Here is a 23,590-nt window from a genome sequence, read left to right as displayed (position 1 = left end):
TTTGTTGTAGAGGGGGTTGGCATTAAACCTTCCCAAAGTAAAAAAAAAAAAAAGGAGGAGGAGTGGGGGGTGGAGGAGGAAAGCGGAAAAAAGTGGGAAGGGGAATCAAGAAAGAGATCCCCAAAGCCTGCTAGGGCCTGGTGCAAGGAAAGGGCTCCCTCTGTGCAGCCCCTAGCTACACAGAGCTCTGGTGCAAGGGAACACACACAATGTGCAAGGGTCTGGTGAGTCCCAGGGAGGGGAGGCTGAACTGGGCCTGAGCCGGAGTACCCCCCCTCCCTCCCTCCCTCCCCCAGGACTGGTGTGGGGAGGGGGGCTGCCCCTCCTCCGCTGCTTCTTCTTTTTTTAAGGGAAGGGGAGGCAGCAATAAAAAGGGAAGAAAATATAGCAACAATGACGGAGCTTCAATAAAAAAGAAAAAGAGTATAAAAGCTTTAATTGCCCTTTGTTATTTAGGACGGAGCAGGAAAACTCAGAAAACTCCTTTTTTTGACAACTCCTGGGTGATCTAAAGCTTCTGCTGTCGAAGGTGAGTCTTCAATGAGATTTTATTTTTTGTATGGCACAGGGGAATGGGGCTTTGAGGGTAGGGGGGGTTATACGTTTTCTGTTGTAATCTCATAGGGTTAGTTTTATGTTGTTAGGGTTTTTTTTTAGTTAAGATAGCTCTTGGACATTCTTATTTGAATTTTCTATGTAAGATCCACACAGTGACAACAGTGTGTATATTTCGGGATCTGGGTTCAAGTTTTCATAAAAGAAGAAGGGCATGTTTATGATGTTGCTTTATTTTCTATTTTGTTTGTAAGCTCAACAAAATGGGGTGGGAGTGGGAATTTAAGATATCTGTCCAGCCCTGTAGAAGACCAAGGATTTTCCTGAAGAACCCTGCATCGCCTGCTTTGCAAAGATCATATTTTTCTGGGGCTGGTGCAGGCCGGTTGTAACATCTGGTGCTTTTGTGATTTCCCGATATTTCAGTTGGTTGAGCTTCAGTCTGACAGTATGAATGACTTGTAGATTAGGGAGGGGGGAGGGTTGTTCGGGAACTGAGTTTCCTTTCAGGAACTAGAGAGAAGAGTTGTATATGTTCCAAGGAAACACTATTTTCTAAATTGTGCTTTCTGTTTTCCATTTATTTTGTCACTAGGAGAAGCTTTCAAATTCCCACAGGACACAGTTTAACAAACGTGTGTTGTATTTAAAAAGGTTAAAATGGACCCAAAACATTAAGAAATAATTTTGCTTTTTATATGTTAGTTTTCATTTGTATTTTTTTTGAGGATGTTTTCTGTTATATTCTACACTAGAGCAAAAGAGAGAACAGGTTCTTGGCAGGCCTTTCCTAGCAAAAACAAGGACAGTTAAATTGGAAAGGGAGGGATTATAGGAAAGTAAGGTAAGAGTAAAGCTGAAATTCTCAAGCCATTAAGACTAGATATAAAGCATTCTGGTCCTTTATTTTTTTAGGGTTGTATAAATTCAGCAGATTGGAATATTAGAGCGTATGATTAAAAGGTGATTCTGAATTCTCAACATTTAAAACACTGCATGAGCTCCACATTTTATTACCTGCTCATTATTTTTGTGATCACACCTTTTTTTTCTTTATACTGTAATAAGAAAATCACAGGTTATATTCCGTAGATATGATAAGTTTCTGTTAATTGTTATAATCCAAATGACTAACTCATTTGCTGCATTCAGAGATCAGGTAACTCTTTGCTCCATGATATTTGTGACTGTCTTACAAACATACTCTCCCCCCCTTTTACCAAACCTTAAAAGCGATTTTTAGCACCGACCGGCATGCTATGCTATGCTATGTGTTGCTCCGACGATAAAAAACACTTTCATGGTTTTATAAAAGGGGGATAGTTATTTTTAAGGATACGGTTTTTACATTTTTTAAAAATCATTAAACTGAATAAAATGGCCTGGAAGTGCATTTAGTTTCATATTATATTGGATGAGGATTAGAACATACAGCTCCCTGCTAAATGAGGTACCAATATATTTTCAATGAGATATCTGATAAAAATACCTGCATTTAGGGCTCCTTTTACAAAGCTGCACAAGTGGTTTTAGTGCACGTACCGGATTAGCGCGCGCTATAGTGTGCACTAGCTGAAAATCTACCGCCTGCTCAAAAGGAGGCGGTAGCGGCTAGCGTGCGCGGCAATTTAGCGTGCGCTATTCCGCATGTTAAGGCCCTAGCGCGGCTTTGTAAAAGGAGCCCTTAGTGTCCACTCGCTCAACCAGCCAGATCTTCAAAATAGAGTAGTTTACATTTGAAGATTGGATGACTAAGTGGATAAAATGTTCACAACTGCTAGGTAAGTTGTTTGAAATGCAGGCAGAAAGCACACATGCTCTCATTTCTAAAAATAAAATATGTGCAACTGGCCCAATGGTAGTGCTGTATGCTGCCATGCAGAAGGTGTCGGGTTTTCTGCTCTCCAGGTTGGCTAGGGCTGAAGATTCTGTGAAGGCAGCATTCATACATAAGCACCCCCTTCCCTCCACCCCAGAGAGTTTGGGAAGAGAGACACATGTGCTGATGAACTAGTATGCTAAGTTTTGCACATCTTAACTTGGCTTTTCACACATTTTTTTGTGTGCCCTCTGTAGAAAGAAGTTTTGCGCAGGAGCTAATTGTGCAAAGTCTTGGGCAGCACTTTTAAATCCATGCTAATATAGTAACATAGTTGATGTTAGCAGATAAACCTGCATGGTCCATCCAGTCTGCCCAGCAAGATAAACTCATAGCCTCTGATATGACATATACATACTTGATCTTGATTTGCCCTTGCTGCGTTCAGGGCACAGACCATAAGATTCTGCCTGGCAGTGGGTTTATTCACCAATATTGGAGGTACTTTTGAAGTCCATTCCAGCCCATCCAGATCTGTCTAAAAATAATAAGCACACAAATTGTAGAAATAATAGACCTGCAATTTAATTTTTAGTTCTATCGATACTCTGTGTGTATACCATCTGGTTCAGGTGATCTGCTACTCTTTATTTTGTGAATTTGCCCTCACATTTTCTAAGTTCACAGAGATTTGTTCCAGTTCATCTTTTCTGGCATGGGTATTTCCACCACCTCTTCCTTTGAAGATGAAGCTGTTATCTGTTCTGTGCAGATGTAATAATAATAACTTTATTTTTGTATATCGCAATACCATGACAAGTTCTAAGTGGCTCACAATAAAGAGGCAACTGACAACCAGTGAAGTACAAGCAGCAAAACAGAAAATTATAAAAAAAAACAAGAACTGAGGTACAGAAAAAAAGAAATTAAGAAGTGACAAATTTGTCAAGAAGATAAGTCTTTACTGATTTCCTAAAAGATTGATAGGAAAAAGCCTTTGAGATTGTTTTGTTTAGCCAAGTATTCATTTTGCCATCCTGAAATGACAGTGTCCTATCTAAGAATCTCTTGTAATGACAAGATTTCAAAGTGGGAAATGCAAATACAGTGGTACCTTGGTTTATGAGCATAATCCGTTCCAGGAGCATGCTCGTAATCCAAAGTGCTCGTATATCAAAGCAACTTTCCCCATAGCAAGTAATGGAAACTCGGACAATTCGTTCCACATCCCCAAAACAGGCCTATGTTGCAAATAAAAGCTCACCCTCCCCTGCAAACTTTCAGTATCTACCTCGGATTTCTGCATCTAATCCACCCATACCAGAGAACACAGCATCAGCTGCTGGCCCCCGAACAGCTTTCCCTCCTCCCTCTGTGCATTATTGTTCAAGAAAGCCTTTCTCTACCTCCAGCCCGCCTCTTTCCCTGCCAACCCACCTCCCTGGCTCTGGTGCCAAGCTGTCCCACAACTGTGGAAAGAATGTAAGCCACCACTTACCCCCAGCAGCTGCCTGCGCTTGTGCGGTGGGCGGATGGTTTCTTGCCTCCACATTTAAGCTCTCTCATCTTCAGGCTACCATCACCAGGGTGACGTCAGGAGAAGCGCTCCAATCTGGCAGCGGGGGAAGCTCCCATGCTTCTCTCCAACGTCCGGTTAACGTGTTGTGTGGAGAAGCCAGCCCGACGCACCACGTTCATGACATGTGCCAATGGGAGAGAGGCCGGAAGAGGTGGTTGTAAACAGTCGCAGTGTGGTGGGAGGGGAGCTCCGAATTGCAGCTGGCATGCTGCAGCTGAAAGACTCGAAGAGCAGCCCTGCGGCCCTGCTGCCAAGTGAGGCCGATAGCATGGAGGTGCCCTTTACTCCCCCGGCCCCCCCAGCTTCACCCTATAGTTCTTAAACATTTGCGACCCGACCCTGCAGGAGTACTTCCTGTTCCGGGTGCTACTGCTCTCTGCTGCCAGCCTCCTTCTCCTCTCATCCGGTGTCTGCTGGAAGTAAGGGTTTGGAGGTGGGCCGCAAGGGAAGGGAAGCTAGTTCTTGGGGTGGACTCACTCGCTAATCGAGTCGATGCTCGTTTTGCGAGTTAAAGTTTGCTTGAGTGTTTTGCTCGTCTTACAAAACACTCGCAAAACGCATTACTCGCAAACCCAGGTTTGACTGTAAATGAGGACTACGAGTACATTTGGTAGTATGAGCCAGCTCAAAGTGAGAGAAGAGATAATTAGGGGCCAAGCCAGATAAGGTTTTGAAACAAATGCAAGTGAATTTAAAAATAATTCTTGCCTCCACCAGCAACCAGTGCAATAGTTTATAGTATGGACTGATGTGATCTGTTTTTTTTCAGTCCAACGATGAGGGGACGGCTGAGTTCTGAATAATGCTCAGTTTTTTGATGTTTCTTTTATAGGATCCCAGATATATATTATGTTACAACAATCAAGGATACTAACCCCCCCTCTTCTACAAAACCGCTAGCAGTTTCTAGCGCAGGGAGCCACGCTGAATGGCCCGCGCTGCTTTCGATGCTCATAGAGTTCCTATGAGCGTCGGGAGCAGAATGGGTCATTCAGCGCGGCTCTCTGTGCTAGAAACTGCTAGCGCAGTTTCGTAGAAGAGGGGATTAGATAAGAGACTGGACCAGTAGTTTAAAAGATGCTGGATCAAAGTATTTTCTAATGTTGTGAAGCTTTCACACTACAAAGAAACATTTTTTAACCAATGAATCGATGTGTTCGTCAAAGGTTAAATGACGGTCCAAAGTGACTCCCAGTATTTTAATAGAAGCATTTATAAAATAATCCTGTCCATTAAGTTGTAATACGTTTTTTTTTATTTTATCATTTGGACTGGACAGAAATATTTTTGTCTATTCGGAATTCAGTTTTAGTCTGAACGCAATTGTCCATTGTTCAATCTGGGTAAGAACAGATGAAAGAAGGTTTTTTTGTCTCAGTGGAAAGTGAAATGATGGGAATGATAATAGTGATATCTGCAGAAATATAGAATTTCAGGTTTAAGGTAGATAATAGATTTCCTAAAGGAGCAAGATAGATGTTAAAAAGTGAGGGCGACAGTGGCAAACCCTGTGGAACTCCCCATGGATTACTTCAGGATGAAGAATAGTTATCATCACTATACACCTGGTACAATCTTTTCTTTAGGAAACCTTGAAACCAAGTTAGTACATTTCCAGAGAGTCCAATTGAATCAAAACATCTGAGCAGAATGTCGTGATCCACCAGATCAAAAGCACTACTCAAGTCAAGTTGGAGGATCAGTGCACATAAATGGTAAAGATAATTTGTCATAGAAGCGAGAACCGTTTCAGTACTAAAGCCTGCTCGGAAACTGGATTGATGGTCATGTAAGAGATTAAATTTCTCTAAATAATTCACAAAGTCGTTGTTAACTAACTCTTCCATCAATTTCACCAAAAAAGGGATATTGGCAATTGGTGTGTAATTAGCTATAAGCACAATAGACTCCTTGGAATTTTTTATAATAGGAGTGATGAGAATATGACCTAAGGTCATCCGGAAATATACCGTTGTTCAGTTGTGAAGTGATCCTCTTAAATAAGTCAGCTTTAAAGGAAAGATGAGCAGTTTTCATAATATTAGGTGGACAGTTGTCTAATAGACAGTTTGACTTTACATATTTAGAAAAGAGCAAACAGAATTGGTGCCAAGCTGGAATATTAAACTGATTCCCATGCATAGAGAATCTACGCAGAAGATAATAAGGTTGAGCGTAACACTGGAGCTTTAATGCGAGATCTAAGGAAGTGTAAAGGCTCAGCTTATTCTTCTGTGGTAGCATTAGTGAGGATTTCATGACTGTTTCTTCCCTGTACTTTTGCAAGCATATTAATCCACAACTAGTTTCTGTCTTCCATGAAGAGTATTGTTAAAAAGACAGAGGGTAGGCTTGTGGAAAAAAAAAAAAGAGTGAAGTACTGGACTGTTGACAAATGGGTATTAGCATTTATCAGATTAAAAACACAAGCATCTACACAAGTGCTGGAATGCTATTTTCTGCATGAGTACTGGGATCTTACACACTGAATGGCATTTGAGCAGATGTGTGTGCATGCAATCTGACAAGTGCCAATATAATTTTTTGTGCCCAAGACACAGTTTCCGTTACACAGACCTATGTAATGTACACATGTCTGGTGGGCTTTCCCTTGCTACTGCATATTTGTTGTGCTGTTTGCTTACTATTTGCTCACAGCATTGGGAAGCAGCATTTTTGTGTTACCTTTATTAGGCAACTGAATGCTAAGCTCTAATGCATAGTAACTACACCAACCCTATAGTCATTGTTGATGACTGGATTTAGGACTCATGATTACAAATATCCTGGCCTAGGACTGTGGCTTCAGTTAAGTTGGGGAGAGACAATAGCAGGGATTTAAAATACAAGAATAATTCTGGTAGTTGTGCAACTAGACTCAAAACACTTGATCCTTTGAGAATCTATCCAAATGTGTATCTCCCAGAGGAGATGTTTGATAGGTAGGAAATAACATACCTCCAGGATACAAATAAGGAAGCTCTGGAATAAAATGTCATAATATGAGACTCCCAGGAGTAGATTCAGGAATAACATTAGGCATAAAAACACAAAAATTGCCATACTGGGACAGACCAAAGGTCCATCAAGCTCAGTATCCTGTTTCCAACAATGGCCAACCAGGTCACAAGTACCTGGCAAGATCCCCAAAGAGTAAAACAGATTTTGTTTACTTCTTATCCTATAAATAAGCTGTGGATTTCCCCAAGTCCATCTTAATAAATTAAGTTTTAGTTTAGTTTAATAATGACTTATGGACTTTTATTTTAGGAAAATATCCAAACCTTTTTTTAAACCCTGCTAAGCTAACTGCTTTCACCACAATCTCTGACAATGAATTCCAGAGTTTAATTACACATTGCGCAATGAAATATTTTCTTCAGTTTGTTTTAAATCTACTACTTAGTGGCTTCATTGCATGCTTCCTAGTTCTAGTTTTTTGGGAAAGATTAACACCCTCTTTTATGAACGCATAACACGGGTTTTAGCGCCGGCAGTGGCAGTAACTGCTCCAACGCTCATAGAATTCCTATGAGCGTCGGAGCAGCTACCGCCGCTGCCAGCGCTAAAACCCGTGCTACGCGTTCATAAAAGGAGGGGTAAACAAGTAATCCACATCTACCTGTTTTACTCCACTTGGTATTTTCTAGACCTCTATTATATCTCCCTTGAGCCGTCTCTTCTCCAGTCTGAAGAGCTCTAGCTGCTTTAGTCTTTACTCATAGGGAAGCCATCCCATCCCGTTTATAATTTTTGTCACCCTTTTCTGTAACTTGTCTACTGTATCTTTTTTTTGAGATACGGTAACCAGAATTGCACATAGTAACATAACATAAAAAGTCTTTTGATAACTGCAGTACCTTGCAATTCTATGTGATTAACAAACTAAGAAAACTGAACATTTACAGCAAAATACAAAAATCAATCATCCAAAAACTTCACATACGTCTTCAACAATTTCCTAAAATGCAAGTAAGAAGTAGAGCTGAATAAAAGTTGACTACAATCTGTATCAATGTGTGTGTGTGGTTCCATCAAGGAACAAAACAAAGATATTATAATGTTCTAATTTTTCTTCTCCATTCCATAGAAACATAGAAACATAGAAAGTGACGGCAGAAAAAGGCCGAGGCCCATCGAGTCTGCCCACACCGCTGACCCCCCCCCCCTATTTAATCACTCTCTGATGACCTTTCCCTCCTAGAGATCCGACATGAGCATCCCATCTGTTCTTAAAATCCGACACGCTGCTGGCCTCGATCACCTGCACTGGGAGCTTGTTCCAGCTGTCAACCACTTTTTCGGTGAAGAAGTATTTCCTGGTGTCGCCATGAAACTTCCCGCCCTTTATTTTCAGCAGGTGTCCTCTTGTGGCGGAGGGTCCTTTAAGAAGGAAAATATCATCTTCTCCCTCGATACGACCAGTGACATACTTTCCTAATAATTTCCTAATAATTCCTAATATTATATTTCCTTTCTTAGCAGCTGCTGCACATTGAGCAGAGGGTTTCAACATATCATCAACATTGACACCTAGATCCTTTTCTTGGGCAGTGACTCCTAATATGGAATCTTACATCATGTTCGAGTTCCTCTTTTCCACATGCATCATTTTAAACATTATCTGCCATTTTGATGTCCAGTCTCCCACTCTCACAAGGTCCTCTTGCAATTTTTTACAATCCTCTCGTGATTTAATACTTTCGAATAACTGTGTCATCAGCTAATTTAATTATCCCCAGTAATTATTCCCATCTCTAGATCGTTTATAAATATGTTAAAAAAAGCAGCAGTTCCAGTACAGACCCTTGGGGAGCCCCACTATCTACCCTTCTCCGTTGAGAATACTGACCACTTACCCTATTCTCTCTTTTCTGTATTTTAACCAGTTCTTAATTCATAATAGGACATTACCTCCTTTTCCATTACTCCAATTTCCTTAGGAGCCTTTCATGAGGTACTTTGTCAAATGCCTTTTATGAATCCAAATACACAATATTGACCGACTCCCCTTTATCCACCCCCTTCAAAGAAAAGTAGTAGATTGACGAAGAAAGATTTCTCTTGACTAAATCGGTGTTGGCTCTATCTCATTAATCCAAGCTTATGTATAGGCAGAGTGGTGGATACACAGGGCAGCTCCTTAGGGGAGCTGATGGTGATCAAAATGAGTCGCTACCCCAGCTACAAAACTCAAGATTATGAGCCTACTAGGGTTAAAGAAAGTATCTGCATGTAATAAATGTAAACTACTTTGGTTGTACTTCAGAAAGTCAGTATATCAAATATGACTAACCCTTTTCCCTTTAACAGATTTCCAGAAAGCTTTAGATATGCACAGGTGCTGTTACCAGAGGGCTGCAGCTCATGGAGACAGATTGAGCTAGTCCAGGTTTTACTTGTCATTGGAAGTAAAACCTGGACTGGCTCGATCGGTCCTCCATGAGCTGCAGCCATTTAGTAACCCTAAACAGAGGATTCATATCTACTGTAGAGTAAAGGCAAGCCGAAGATGTATTAGGGCCAACTCTAGTTTGGCCTTTATCTATCACCATATTCTATGTTTTTTTTTCTATCCTTATTTGGTATAGTTTATACAGATTTTATACTTCTTATCCTACATTCCAGGAAAATTGGTCATCTCGCACGTCTTTCTGAAACTGTATTTTTCTCAGTTTGCTTTCTATGAAAATTGTGAAAGGCCAATTACCTGGTAGAACATATTAGCAATTCTGAATGCAGATTTTTTTGAGAGGTTACAGAGAGGGGGAGAAATGTATCTATATCAGAATTTTCTGTTTAGTTTTTTATTGGGAGGATTGGAGACAATATTACAGTGCAGTGAAAAGGTGCTGGATTGGTTGCACCGAAAACCAGAGTCCTCTTTTTTTCACAGAACAGGTACAGCACATGCAGCAGTGCAAGCTTCCTTCACATACACACCACAGAACAGGAACAGCATAGACGGCACATGCACAAACACCAGCGCAGGCAGCAGTAGTGTAAGCTCTCTCACTCAAGGAGATGTCTGTAAAGGCAGGAGGGCTTCATGTCTGTTCAGTCTTCATTAGGTCTGCAGAAAATGAAGCAAACTAGTGAGAAATTAGTGTAGTAGTTGTCTGGGCTATGGACATCTGTTTGCTGGAAAGAGGAGTGAGACCACCAGCTCATTACTTTATGGCCACTGAGCAGCTTTCATATGGTAATAACTTTTGGTCACTACTGACCTGAGCCAAATATGAAGGGGAGACATAGAAATGAAAGGCTGCATGGCCCTTTGGTGGTGGTGGTTTGTATTTTTATGTGTGTTTTTTAATAGTGACACTTGAGACCACCCAGGGGCATCTTGAGTCTTTGAGGGAGGGCTGGCTTTGCTCCTGCATGTTCTTTTCGCTTGGTATGTTCTAGTAGTCTGAGATGAATAACCATAATGTCTAGCATCTAAGCCTTCCCCTATGGAATGTCTGACTGTGGTACGGGTTTTCCCCAGTGTTTTTGCCCTCGCCTCTCAGGCTGTGTGACTGCGGCCCTTCTCAGTCCGCCTCATTTGGTTTTTCCTGATTTCTTCAGGTCTGTGACTTCTGATTCAGCTCATAATTAATCAAAAAGACTGCAGTTTAGCGTGAATGTGCAGGTTTGTGGAAATTTTTTCTCCTGCACATTTCTGCTACATCGCCTTCACTCTTAATTTTACTTTGGAAGAAGCTTCTTAAAGTGGCTGAAAAGTAAGCCTGTAAAAACCCCCAACATGATCACCAATTGAAGCAAGCAGCTATCAAATACAATTTTGCAAGAAAGGAAGTGGGAGCCAGGCGGTTTGCTTCACTCAGTCCAGAGTGCCTCTTTAGCCATTCCCTTTGTTCCTTGTTTTTTTATATTACCGCCAGTCTAGAATAAGGGCTACAGGTGAAGCATTTCAGGTATTCATTTATAGATGGGGTGGTGATCGCATGGAATTGGTGGAGTCGGTATCAGAATTCAAGGAAATCTGGGAATGGGCACACATGATCTGTAACGGCAGTGGGGAAGCAAAGAGTAAAGCTGGATATCAGGTGGAGTCTGATATTGTAGCACAGAGGGAGCATAGACAGAAGCTAGATGGGCCTTGAGCCTACAGTCCTCAAGAGCTGACAGCTGGTCAGGTTTTCAGGCTGTCCCTAATGAATATTTGTGAGAGGTTTGCACAAAGTGGGGGTGGTGTGCAGGCAGATCTATCTCACCTATTCATTAAGGATATCCTGAATCTGGTCCATTGGATGCTTTCAACTGAGAATGAAAACCATTGGCCTGTTTTGTTTTTTTCTGCAAAAATCCAAGGGTTTGAGATGATCATATCGAATATGTGGGATAGCACATGATTGTCTCCCGTAAGCATCTATATTTATTTTTTTTTTACATTTTGTTTTCTGCTTTTCTAAAACTTTTATAATTTCCTATGGAATGTAACCGTCAAGCCTACCAATGTGTGAGCCAATCATAAGAAAATATATCTTTCTTAAACTTTTTTTGTTTGTTTGTTTTTTGAAGTATGAGACGAAGTGTCCCTTTAATTTGTCCTAAGGGGCTGAAGATCCTGGTGGGGCAAGAGGATAATTAAGACACTTTCCTTCCCACCTCCCTTCTCTGCTGTCTGGGAAGAGTTCACAGTTCTTGCAGTGTTTCTCTGAAGAGGTGCTTGGATCATGTATACTACTGAGGAGGCTCCCTTACAGACTTAATGCAGACAAGTGTGCAGAAATGAACAGGTACATGAACATACCACCTCCATGCAAGATAGTTTGAAATTGCATTATTTTATTTAGATATATGCATGTGTGTGTGTGTATGATATGTTTATTAACTTATGTATCGCACTTGCATCAATGGTAAAACACATTAACATTACTGTTACCATTTCTGTGGTAATGTTTTTTATTTGCTAGGTTATGTTGCATTCTCATGTAGATGCTTGCAAAGCAGCTCATTAATGTTAAAACAGCTTACAGAATATTGTTTAAGTCTGCATTAATCCCAAAATGTTAGTTAACCTCAAATAAATGTAGTTGGTGTTTTGAGATTATCAGCCATCTGAAATGCCTGCCAATGGCTGGTCTATCTTGCTCTTCAACTCTTCTTTCCTCCCCTCCCACATCTCTCTGCATGCTCCTTTAATGTGTATTCATGGCCCAAAATGCATCACCTGTATCATAGGGCAGTGGTCTTCAATGCAAGACCTGTGAGCTGTTGGTGGCCTGCGGAGCCTGTGCAGAATATCATATCCCCCCCCCAAAAAAAAAAAAAACCAAGATCCATCACTTTTTGTTTCCAGTGCTGCAGTCCTGCACTCTTTGGGCCACGGGCGGCATGAATGAAGTAAACACACTGCCTTCTGCGATACCAGAAGCTTTCCCTCTGCTACAGCTTCCTAAGAATATAAGAACAACCTTACTGGGTCAGACTAAAGGTCCATCAAGCCCAGTAGCCCATTTCTCATGGTGACCAATCCAGGTCCCTAGTACCTGGCCAAAACCCAAAGAGTAGCAAAATTCTATGCTACCGATCCAGGGCAAGCAATGGCTTGCCCCATGTCTTTCTCAATAACAAGACTATGGACTTTTCCTCCAGGAAATTGTCCAAACCCTTCTTAAAACCAGCTATGCTATCTGCTCTTGCCACAACTTCTGGCAACGCGTTCCAGAGCTTAACTATTCTGTGAGTGAAAAAATATTTCCTCCTATTGGTTTTAAAAGTATTTCCCTGTAACTTCGAGTGTCCCCTAGCCTTTGTAATTTTTGATGGAGTGAAAAATCGATCCACTTGTACTCATTCTACTCCATTCAGGATTTTGTAGACTTCAATGATATCTCCCCTCAGCCATCTTTTTTCCAAGCTGAAGAGCCCTAACTTTTTCAATCTTTCCTCATATGAGAGAAGTTCCATCCCCTTTATCATCTTGGTCGCTCTTCTTTGAACCTTTTCTAGTGTCGCTATATCTTTCTTGAAATAAGGAAACCAGAATTGAACGCAATATTCCAGGCGAGGTCGTACCATGGAGCGATACATAGGCATTATAACTTTCTTAGTCTTGTTAACCATCCCTTTTTAAATAATTCCTAGTATCTTGTTTGCTTTTTTGGCTGCCGCCACACGTTAGGCGGAAGGTTTAATCGTATTATCTACAATAACATCCAGATCCTTTTCTTGGGCGCTAACCTCCAAGATGGACCCTAGCATCCGGTAACTGTGATTTGGGTTATTCTTCCCAATGTGCATCACTTTGCACTTATCCACCTTAAATTTCATCCGTCACTTGGATACCCAGTCTTCCAATTTCCTAAGGTCTGCCTGCAATTTTTCACAATCTGCATGTGTTTTAACAACTTTGAACAGTTTAGTGTCATCTGCAAATTTAATCACCTCACTTGTCGCTCCAATTTCCAGATCATTTTATAAATAAGTTAAATAAGCACTGGTCCCAGTACAGATCCCTGCGATACTCCACTGTTTACTCTTCTCCATTGAGAAAAATGACCATTTAACCCTACCCTCTGTTTTCTATCTGATTACCAATTCCTTTTTTTTTTTTTTTAAATTCTTTATTCATTTTCAAATCAAAACGACAAGTGCAAAAAAATACATCATACAAGTAATTCCAATATAGCACTATAATATCTAATACCTAAAATCTAATAGTGTAATAACCCCACCCACCCATCCACCCATCATCACTTTTTCAACTAAAATAGAATATACACATGTTATATACCATATTATAACATATCTTGTAAAATTACTCCCCAACTCCACCCTTCCCCTTGAATGTGCTAAATACAGCTAAGAAAGAAAAGGAAAAGAAAAGAACTGATGACCGATTACCAATTCCTAATCCACAACTGAACTTTGCCATCTACCATGGAGACAGAAGCTGTAGCAGAGGGAAAACTTCTGGAGCCACCGAAAGCAGCATGTTTACTTCATTCATGCTGCTCATGACCTGGAGTGCAATTCTGATTGGGAAGGAAAAGGGGAAAAAGATGCCAGACCTCTCTGAGAAGAAAGATGGAGAGGGAAGGGGAAGGGCAGAGAGAGGGAGGAGATGGTGCACTTGGAGATGAGAGGAGGGGAAGACATGGAAAAGTAAACAGATTGAAAAGGAATCAGAAAAATGGAAGAAAGTTGAATGTTAAAAGTTAATGCCAAAGATGGATGTAGCCCAAAAATCTATGGCAATAATTTTAATGTCCGTCTATTTCCAGTCCTATCACTCGTATGTCATCATATGGAACTGGATATTAAAGAATCTTATCAGCTAGTAGACTTATGAGAAAGCCTCAGCCCCATCATTCCATTGCTATGTTACTTCATACCTGCGGGAAGAATTACGTGGCACTTCATCATTGGCTGCCCATACTCACTATTTTATTTATTCCATAAATAATTATAAATTATAATAATTTATGGAATAAATAAAATAGTGAGTATGGGAAGTGGGGGCAGATTGTCTGTCTGTTTGGCTGCAGAGCCAGCAGACAGGACACCAGGGAAGGGAGGAGGGGTCACTTCTGCCCTGTACCAGTACTTGAATGTAAACCACCAGTTTATTCCAGATTAGTATTTTGGCACCCTTTATCATCAACACTCTGAGCCAGCACCTCACCTGATCAGCAGGAGGGAGGAGACTTGAGAGAAAGGGGGAAGATACTGGATCACGTTTGGGGGAGGGGAGAGTGGCGGGAAATATTATTGAAGTCTACAAAATCCCGAGTGGTGTAGAATGGGTATAAATGGATCAGGTTGTTTGGGGGTTGACTAGGGGACACGATGAAGTTATAGGGAAATATTTTTAAAACCAATAGCAAGAAATATTTTTTCATTCAGAGAATAGTTAAGTTCTGGAGCACTTTGCCAGAGGTTGTGGTAAGAGCAGTTAACGTTGCTTATTTTAAGAAAGGTTTGGACAATTTCTTGGAGGAAAAGTCCATAGTCTGTTGTTGAGACAGACATGGGGGAAGCCACTGCTTGTCCTGGATCGGTAGCATGGAATGTGACTATTATTTGGGGGTGTTTTGCCAGGTACTAGTGACCTGGATTGATCACTATGAAGATGGGCTACTGAGCTAGATGGACATTGTTCTGACCCAGTAGGCTGCTATTATGTTCATATGAGAGCGACCAGATTGCAAAAGGGAAGGAAGCACCAATCCAACAATTGGTTCAGGGTACCATAGTACCCTGAGTTAGCCCTGGAGGAGATTGCTCTAATCCCAAAGAACCCTTCAATACTACAGATGGAATCAGAAACCTTGAGGAAGGTCTTGATCTGGGATGTTCCCCTGCCCAAGCAAAGGCGGGAATGGGGTAATATGATGGATACATTTAAATATGTTCAAGTATAAATACACAGAAGTGAGCATGACAATGGAAATGAGACCCTGTAACGAGGAGATAAAGAAACATGATGGCAGATAAAAGCCAAATGGCCCATCCAGTCTGCCCATCTGCAGTAACCATTATCTCTTCCTCTCTCTTAAGAGATCCCACGTGCCTATGCCACGCTTTCTTGAATATGGGATGTAGATGTAAAGGAACACACTTCAGGATAACCTAAGAAAAAATATTTCTTTACAGAAAGGGTTGTGGACATGTGGAAGAGCCTCTCACTGGAGATGGTGGAAATGAGGGTGATATCTGAATTCAAGAAAGCATGGGACAAGTACATAGGATGTTTGAGGGAGAGAAAGGGACAGTAGATGGTAAAGATGGGCAGACTGAATGGGCTATATAAAAACATAAGAATAGCCATACTGGGTCAGCCCAGTCCGTCCATCCACTGCTTTCAACAGTGGTCAGTCCAGGTCATAAGTACCCAACTGAAACCCAAATGAAAGCATATGGCCTCTATCTGTCTCCGTGTTCTGTATTTTGTAGGAAAATGGTATATAAAAGTTCATAAAATAAACTAAATGTCCTGGGATTCTGGAAGCCCATAGTCTTATTGCTGGATCTGGCTATCCCGTAGGCTGTGTTTATTTTTATAATTGCAGTCTTTAGCTGTTTAGTAAATGTGTGTTTATATGGGAATAAATATATATATTTACATGCATGTCTGTTTTCTGTAATGCTGGATCACCACTTCTAGAGATTATGTATATTCTCACATGGTGTGGTGAGAGAGAGAACAGGCTGCCTTGTGTAGGCAGGATAGAGTTTAGTTCTATAAGAACAACACGCTCCCTCATTCCCTGTCTTAGAAAAGAAAGTAAATTAATTGGACCATTTGCTTGGTCAGGTACAAGAGAGAAGAGAGAGCAAAATGAATGGAGGCAGTGAAAGTGGAGGAGCAGATAGAGACGGAAATCCTGAGATCCAGGTGCCAGTGGGGTGGCAGCGGAAAGTTCAGCGTGGCACAGTGATTTATTTAAGGTAGGACTTTAAAAGACCTATTTGGTTTTTTTTACTCTTTTGAATACTTTGGAAATCGATTTCTTCCACTGCATTTACTCTATATACTAATATAAGCCTCTGCATATGCTCCTGTATTTGCAATGAGATGGGATCAGTAAATTGTTGGATCTCCATTACTGAAAGAAACAGATCCTGAGCTTTGGCCATTTATTTTGTTTTGTGCAGTAATGTTGAGTGTTAAGAAAATTATTTAACCAATGAACTGAGCTGCAGAATACAGCAGACCCTCAATATTCGCGGGGGTTAGGGGCAGAGCTGGCCCGCAAATAATTTTTTGGGCTGGCCCTGACCCACCCTCGCCTCCCTCCTGCGTCCCCAACCTAACCTGGTTGTCTAGTGGTGACGCAGGACAGGAGCGATCTTCCTATGCTCCTGCCCCGTGCAGAGCCGTCATCAAAATGGCTGCCGTGAGTTCCCTTTGTAATCTCACGACTACAACAGGAACTCATGGCAGCCATTTTGATGACGGCTCTGCACGGGGCAGGAGCATAGGAAGATTGCTCCGTTTCACCGCTAGACCACCAGGTAAGGTCTGGGGAGGTTCAGGCAGCCTACAAAAAGAAGAAAATAAAAAATTGCGAATAACTGAATTCGCGAGTAGGGAAACTGCGAATTGGGAGGGGGAGCTGTATAGTACTCAATAGTTTCTAGTTTGAGATGGAAGATTAAAGTATTTTCGCTTTCTCCGTCTTTAGACCCTAGAAAGTTTTGCATTCACGCTTTTTGCACAGTGATATCTTTGCAAGCTGGTGAAATGCTGGTGGTCTGAGTCTGCCTCTTTACAAACCAGAGAGCTTCCCCCCCCACCCCCTATCCCCCCCCCACAAAATGTATCTTAAGCCTAGTTGTTTTCAAATAACCCAGTACTGAGGATCCTTCTGGCAAGGAGTTTTTGAACTGAGGTAGATCAGATTTAAATTTAGTAATGTAGTGAGAATTATGAGTACTATCATAAACTGACTCATTGTCTCTTCTGCCATTAGTCCCAGTGGTACGACACTTGCTTCATTTGATCAGATCAGGACATATCTGCTGACTGACGGAACCTGCAAGTGTGGTCTGGAATGTCCACTTAAGGTGCACAAGGTAACAAAGGCCTTTTCTCATTGTACTGACAGATCCCTCTGTTTCTAAGCCTAGTAACAATGCAGGATAGACTGTTCTTTAGAAGAAACTGGCCTTTCCCTTTCCTTACCTCCCCATTTTTTATTACCGTTTCTGGTATCAAATAAGCCATACCCTCCTTAACAAAAACACTGTTCTTCTTTCTAGCAAAATTTATTTCCAATTAGGCTGACACTTTTGCTCAGTTATTCTTTCTGCATTGCTTCACTAGAGATCATATTCTGCATCCTTAAAAACTGGCCTTATGACTGCTGTGATGCCATTTGGATAGCTTAGGTTCAATTTCTGGGCCTTGCTTCCACTTCTTGGGTAATCCATGGCTGGAGATCAAGTTCAAGTTTCTTTATTTTTGATATACCGTCTATCAAAACAAGTGTCTAAATGGTGTACAATATAAAAAGATTGTAGAAAACAATTAAAATAGGTAAATAAAAGCAATATTTTATCAAATATTAAAAATACTAGACAAATTCACATTAACGTACATGGAACAAAAGGGAAGTTGGGGAGGGAAAGGTTGTTTAAAATACATTGAAATCAAATTAATAAAAAAAAGAAAGGTAAATGGGGAGTGGCAAACATTAGGATGGGGATCTTGTGGAAAGAATGCTTGCTACCTTAAAAGGGAGGGCATCTCAATCAGAGATGAGAAAATTATTTAGAAAAGTTAGGTGTCAGCCAAAACTATTGGCGTCAGAGAAAGGGCGGGACCTCCGGAAGAGGAAGTAGCAGGATAACGGTAGGCAGCTTCTCCATGATGGGGGGGTGGGGAGGCTGTGGGGGTGCGAGCGGTCCTTCGGGGTGGGGGTGTGGGTGCGAGTGCGAGCGGTCCTTCGGGGTGGGGGTGCGAGCGGTCCTGCGGGGGGGGTGCATCAGGCTTTCAGGGTGGGGACAGGACTTCAAGGGGGAGAGGAGAGTCGGGGCGGCCAGAGGAGACTTGGGGCGGGCGAAAGGAGAGGGCGGCGACGGGAGAGTCGGGGCGGCATGCGCGGTATACGGGTGTGTGCGGTATATAAAAATTTCTTTACATAAATTACAGTTTCCCGCGCACTATACCCGTGTGCACGTTTTACACGGGTGCGCGGTATATGAGTGAAAATATGGTATATGAACTCTGTCCTTAGTGTTCAATGAAAAGATATTATCTTAATTCTATTTTCTATTTAACGTATATTTATAAACCTTTATAAACTCGGGTACCACATTACTTTATCCTGAATTAAAAATAAAATTATTTTTTTCTACCTTTTGTTCTGGCCATTCACTTCTCTGGTTTCTGCTTTTCTCCGTCTTAAGTCTCTTTCAAGGATTTTTCTCTCCTCCTTTTCCTTTTGACTTCCTTCAATTTATTTTTCTACCTCTTAAGTCCAGATTTAACTCTTTTTTACTATCTAGTCTTCAAGTTTCCTCTTTTTTATAGTCTACCAGTAGCTTTCCATCTCTTTCCCTCACCCTGTCTCTCCTATTTTACTTACCCTTATTCCCAGTCTTTCATTACCTCTGCCTTCTTTCTCTCCTCCTTCTATACTGTGTTTTCACTCTATATCTGCCCTTTCTTTCCCTTTCCATCATTACCTCCCTTCTTTCTGTTTCTCCCCCTCCACCCTCATTTTTCTTCCATCTAGCATCTGCTGAGTCTCCACAATCTCTCTCTCTTTCAATCAGTATCTCCGTCCTCTGTCTCTTCCCCCTTTCATACAATCTGCCCCCTCTCTCCCCTTTCACTTCGCCCTTTCATCATCTCCCTGCTGTCTCTCCCCTTTTCAATCCAGGCTTTGGTCTCCCTCCTTCTATACAGCATCTCTTCTCTCTCCCTTCCATTAATATTTCCATCCTCTTTGTATCTCTCCCCTTCCGTACAATATCTGCTCTCTTTCTCCTCCTTACCTTCCCCTGTCACCTTCCATCCAGCATCTCCCCTTTCACTTCCCCAGTTCCATCATCTCCCTCCTCTCTGTAGCTCACCCCCAACATCTGCCCTCTCTCTCCCCTGTTCTATCTAGAATCTGTCTTCCCAGTTCTAAACAAAATCTACCTTCTCTCTCTCTCTTCCTCCACCCCAAACTATTTCCATCAGTTTCTACCCCTCCTCTCTCCCACCCAACGTACATCTACCAGCATTTGTTCTCTAGCATTCCCACCGCTGTTGCTGCTGCTTTCCTGAAGCAGCAATGGCAAAATGAAATAAACTGACCTTTCCTTACATATCCACGGCTGCTGGCTTTGCCCCAGAAGAAGAAATTACATCGGAGAGAGCGGACTGGTAGCCGCAGAGTACATATGAGAAGGTTCCGCAGTCTGTTTGTTTCAGTTTGCTGCTGCTGCTTCAGAAAAGCAGCAGCAGTGGCACAAGATGGAAGAGTGATACCTGAGGGATGCTGGTCCTGACTCCATTGGCTGTGCGGTGGGGCTGAACGGCTGCATAGCCCCTGCTAAAAGGTGTGCAGCCGCACACCTTAGAGGGAACATTGACATATATGTTTGTATGTCTTCCTTCCTTCCTTCCCTTCCCTTTCCTTCCTTTGGTTTTTTTATTTTTAAGCTAAAGTCAGTCGATATGTTTTTACTGACGTCGAGTTTTGATTAGTGCTTCTTTTATGACCGGTCTTAAAGCCCACACTCCCAGGAGTTTCAGAAAACTCTGGTTCATTGCTCCTTATTTAGGACTGTCCCTCACAAGACTGAGCTAAAGCAGGGGATAGAAAACAGGGAAACCCCCCAGTTTATGGTTTATTAGTTAATATATCACCTTCCTGAAGTCATTATCTATTCTCCCCCACCATTCCCCTTTTAATTTCCTACACCAGTTGTCATGATTCTTTGCCTAAAATCTGTCAGTAGGGTGACCCATGGCATAGGATCGAATTGGCAGGGCCACATCCCTAAGGGAGGTGGAAATAAGATGAAAAGCCAGTTCTGTGTAGGACTACTCGCAACAGTTGTCTACTTTCTTTACACTAGAAAGGCCAGTAAGTTTGTGTTCCTAGCTCTCATTTTTTTATTCTTCATTGTGTGTTTGAGTGAGATTTTCTTTCCTGTAAGTTATGATGTTTCATTCTAAATATTTCTATTATTGTTAGTGAATTTATTTATTCACTTTTATAGCCCATCCTCCCCAGGAGACAGAATGGGTTATAGTAGTAGGCACTAGGTGCTTAAAACTTCCTTATCTGTCCTAAAAGGCTCACAATGTAACTAAAGCACCATATTAAACATTTATTACCATACTAACATAACAAAATTAATTAATTAATTAAAAAAGAAAAAATATATAAAATATAAATAAAATGAATAAATAATAATAAAACAAATGTAGGAAGAAAAGAAAAAGAAAACAGGTAAAAAAAAGAAATATCTGAGAGGGAAGAGATATGATAAATTAATGCAAAGATTCAATCTAAATTAGCAAAATATAATATTACTAGTCTTATAGCCCGTTACATTAACGGGTGCTAGAATATATATGTGTGTGTGTGTCTTTATTTCTCTCTCTCTCTCTCCTTAGCCTGTTTCTATATTTCTGTCTTTCTGTCTTTCTTTCTTTCTTTCTGTCTTTCTTTTTCCTCGGCTGTCCACCACCACCCCTTGCCTGCTCCCCACGCAGCCATAGGGAAACAGTGATTTAATTCCCAAAAAGTCACCAAAAGATATTCACCTAAATTTCTGCACACTCCCCCATCTACTAAAACAAAATGGGACCACAATCCATTCATCTTGAGTCAGTTTCAAAATTAGAATGCTGCCTGCACTGAACTGTGAGCAAAAAAAAAAAAACAAATTAATGAATCAGGCAATGTGACATGAGCAGCAAAATATGTTTTTGCTGAGTGAGTTATTCACTATTAATGGCAAAATTCACTGCAGATCTTTGCACAACAACAAAAATAAATTCCAAAAGACAATGGTGGAAAAAGTGTTCAATAATAACTGATTTGGTAATAAATTCTAAGAGAGTTTCTTATCAAACTTTCTGTAGCCCTGATAACCAGAAGCTTACTTTTCATCCAAGCTATGCTTTTGGCCTTCGTACAGTTTCAAGACTGACACTGCCACCCCCATTCCCGCGGTCCCGACTACGAACCTGGTGATTCCAGCAGCGTGTGCAGCAGTCTTCACACGCTGCTTCGGGTCCTTCTACTGCCCTGATTTACTCTGGCACGTCCCTGATGACATCATCAGAGACGCGGCAGAGCAAATCGGGGCAGTAGAAAGTCCCGAAGCAGCGTGTGAAGACTGCTGCACACGCTGCTGGAATCACCAGGTTCTATTCGGGACCGCGGGAAGGGAAAGGGGGGGCGGCAAAGGACTCCACAGCTGCCGACATCCGCCGCTGCGGCCTGCAGCCACCGACAGCCGCCGCTGCAGTCTGCAGCCGCCGACAGCCACAGCGGCCTACATCACCTCGGGGGGATTCTCGTGCATGCGCACTCCTACCTGCGGTGCCCTACAGCGCACAGAAAACGGGCGCACGCAAGTGGGAGTGCGCATGCGCGCTTAGGGCTTTATTATATTAGATAAACTCAAAATAAATTATAATTTCAGAGAAAGAGAAAATGAAGATTTAGTTCAGTCTTTGTAAAGTGACCGTCATCCAATCTCCGAGGACGGGAGAGCAGGCTGGCCACAGATGACCTCCCGACGCCAAGCCCCAAAGACTCCAGCAAACCGTCTCTGTTCCCAACGGACAGGACAGGCTGGCACTCATCAGACCCTGGACTCCAGATGACTTCAGATGACAAAATTGCTGTTGCCGATGGAAGAGCAGCCACAGGGCCCAACGGTCAGCTGCTCCCAACAGGGCCGATTAGTCGGGATCTCCAGCCATGTGCTGCTTTGCCTCCACTACCCTATTTTCAGCCCCATCCTTTGGTTCTTCAACATCAGGCAGGGGGGGGTGAAGCCAGTGGAGAAGACCCAACTCCATTATCCCAGTCCCTGCCAAACCACACCACTGGGCAGAGATCAAGAGAATCGGAACCGGCCACCACACAGCAGGAGAAGAAGTCTGAAATGTCTCTCCGATCGCTGCAAGGTCTTCCAACGTATAGGGCTGGATCCGAGGCAGAATGAATGCGCCCTCCCCAGCAGGCTGAGTGTCACCAAGGGCTGCCTCCTCTGTCGGTGCGCATCCTCCACATCTTCTATAATGCGCCGCTCTCACTCTGGCAAGCCTCATAGAGATCTCCCCGTCTCTGCCCTCCATCACCACGGCACACCACCAAATAACAATACTAGAAGACTGGTAATAAAAATCACCTGGCCAAAGATAGGTAGAATGTCATTGAAGCCATTAGGCCGTAAAACTAACGGTCACACGTGATGGAATAAGATAAAAAATTAAATCACTGTTAAAACAAAAAAAGAACAAATTATGCTAGGAACAAAAGGAAAAGTTAAGGATTAAAGTTAGTAAAAAAATTTTGGAGAAAAATGAAAATAAATTAAAAATAAAAGAAATAAGGGAGGGAGGCACCACCACCTATGACCTATCCTGGCGCCATCTTGAAAAAAAAAAGTGTATATACACTGCATTGATCCACATGTTGGAAAATAAACCAAGAAACAATAAACCATAACAAAGCAATGTACTAAACTTAAATAGAACTTAAATTAAACTCAGTCTAATAGAGTAGGCCACTCATTATACATCAGAACCACTTCAGAGGGTAAAATACTCATACAGCCAGAGAAAACAATCATTCAAGCAAAACAGGTAAAGATTATCTCCTTCAAGGTAGCCAGGCTGCACTCAATCCTATCACCAAAAGCTTCTTGACTAATTATTTTTAAGTGGCCTTATATTTTTGAAGAGTTCTGAGCAAAGTGAAGCTGATAGGACATTCCAGAGGGAGGATGCATCACAATAGAAGGCACTGTGTCTTAGTGCAATAAAGCCTGGTAGGATGGAATATACAGGCAATGATCATTAAGAGTCCAAGTCTCTAGGAAGAGTTGTGAATGAATACTTGTGGTGCTGTAGCTCAGTGAGCTGGAAGTGCCAGTGGTATAGCTACAGGTAGGCCTGGATGGGCACTCGCCTCCCTTTCTCCCTATCTTTTGTCAGTGGC

The 23,590-nt window shown here is 41.9% G+C and overlaps 1 protein-coding gene across 4 annotated transcripts in view; it reads left to right on the top strand.

Moving 5' to 3' along the window:
• The window catches only part of MBD6 (methyl-CpG binding domain protein 6), a 113,823-nt gene that overhangs the window by 184 nt on the left and 90,049 nt on the right, over positions 1-23,590 (top strand). Inside the window, exons 1-5 of one of the 4 annotated variants that reach the window (XM_033938092.1) lie at positions 38-224; positions 457-529; positions 11,481-11,698; positions 16,222-16,355; positions 17,381-17,483. In XM_033938092.1, coding sequence (XP_033793983.1) covers positions 16,246-16,355; positions 17,381-17,483 — 213 coding nt within the window. In that variant the 5' untranslated portion in view covers positions 38-224; positions 457-529; positions 11,481-11,698; positions 16,222-16,245. Of the gene's footprint in view, positions 1-37; positions 530-11,480; positions 11,699-16,221; positions 16,356-17,380; positions 17,484-23,590 lie in introns of those variants that run through there. The other 3 variants (XM_033938091.1, XM_033938090.1, XM_033938094.1) reach the window with 3 other exon arrangements.

The sequence above is a fragment of the Geotrypetes seraphini genome, chromosome 3 (assembly GCF_902459505.1).
Source record: "Geotrypetes seraphini chromosome 3, aGeoSer1.1, whole genome shotgun sequence".
In the NCBI taxonomy this organism is placed as follows: Eukaryota; Metazoa; Chordata; class Amphibia; order Gymnophiona; family Dermophiidae; genus Geotrypetes; species Geotrypetes seraphini.
This window is presented reverse-complemented; position numbering and strand designations above follow the sequence as displayed.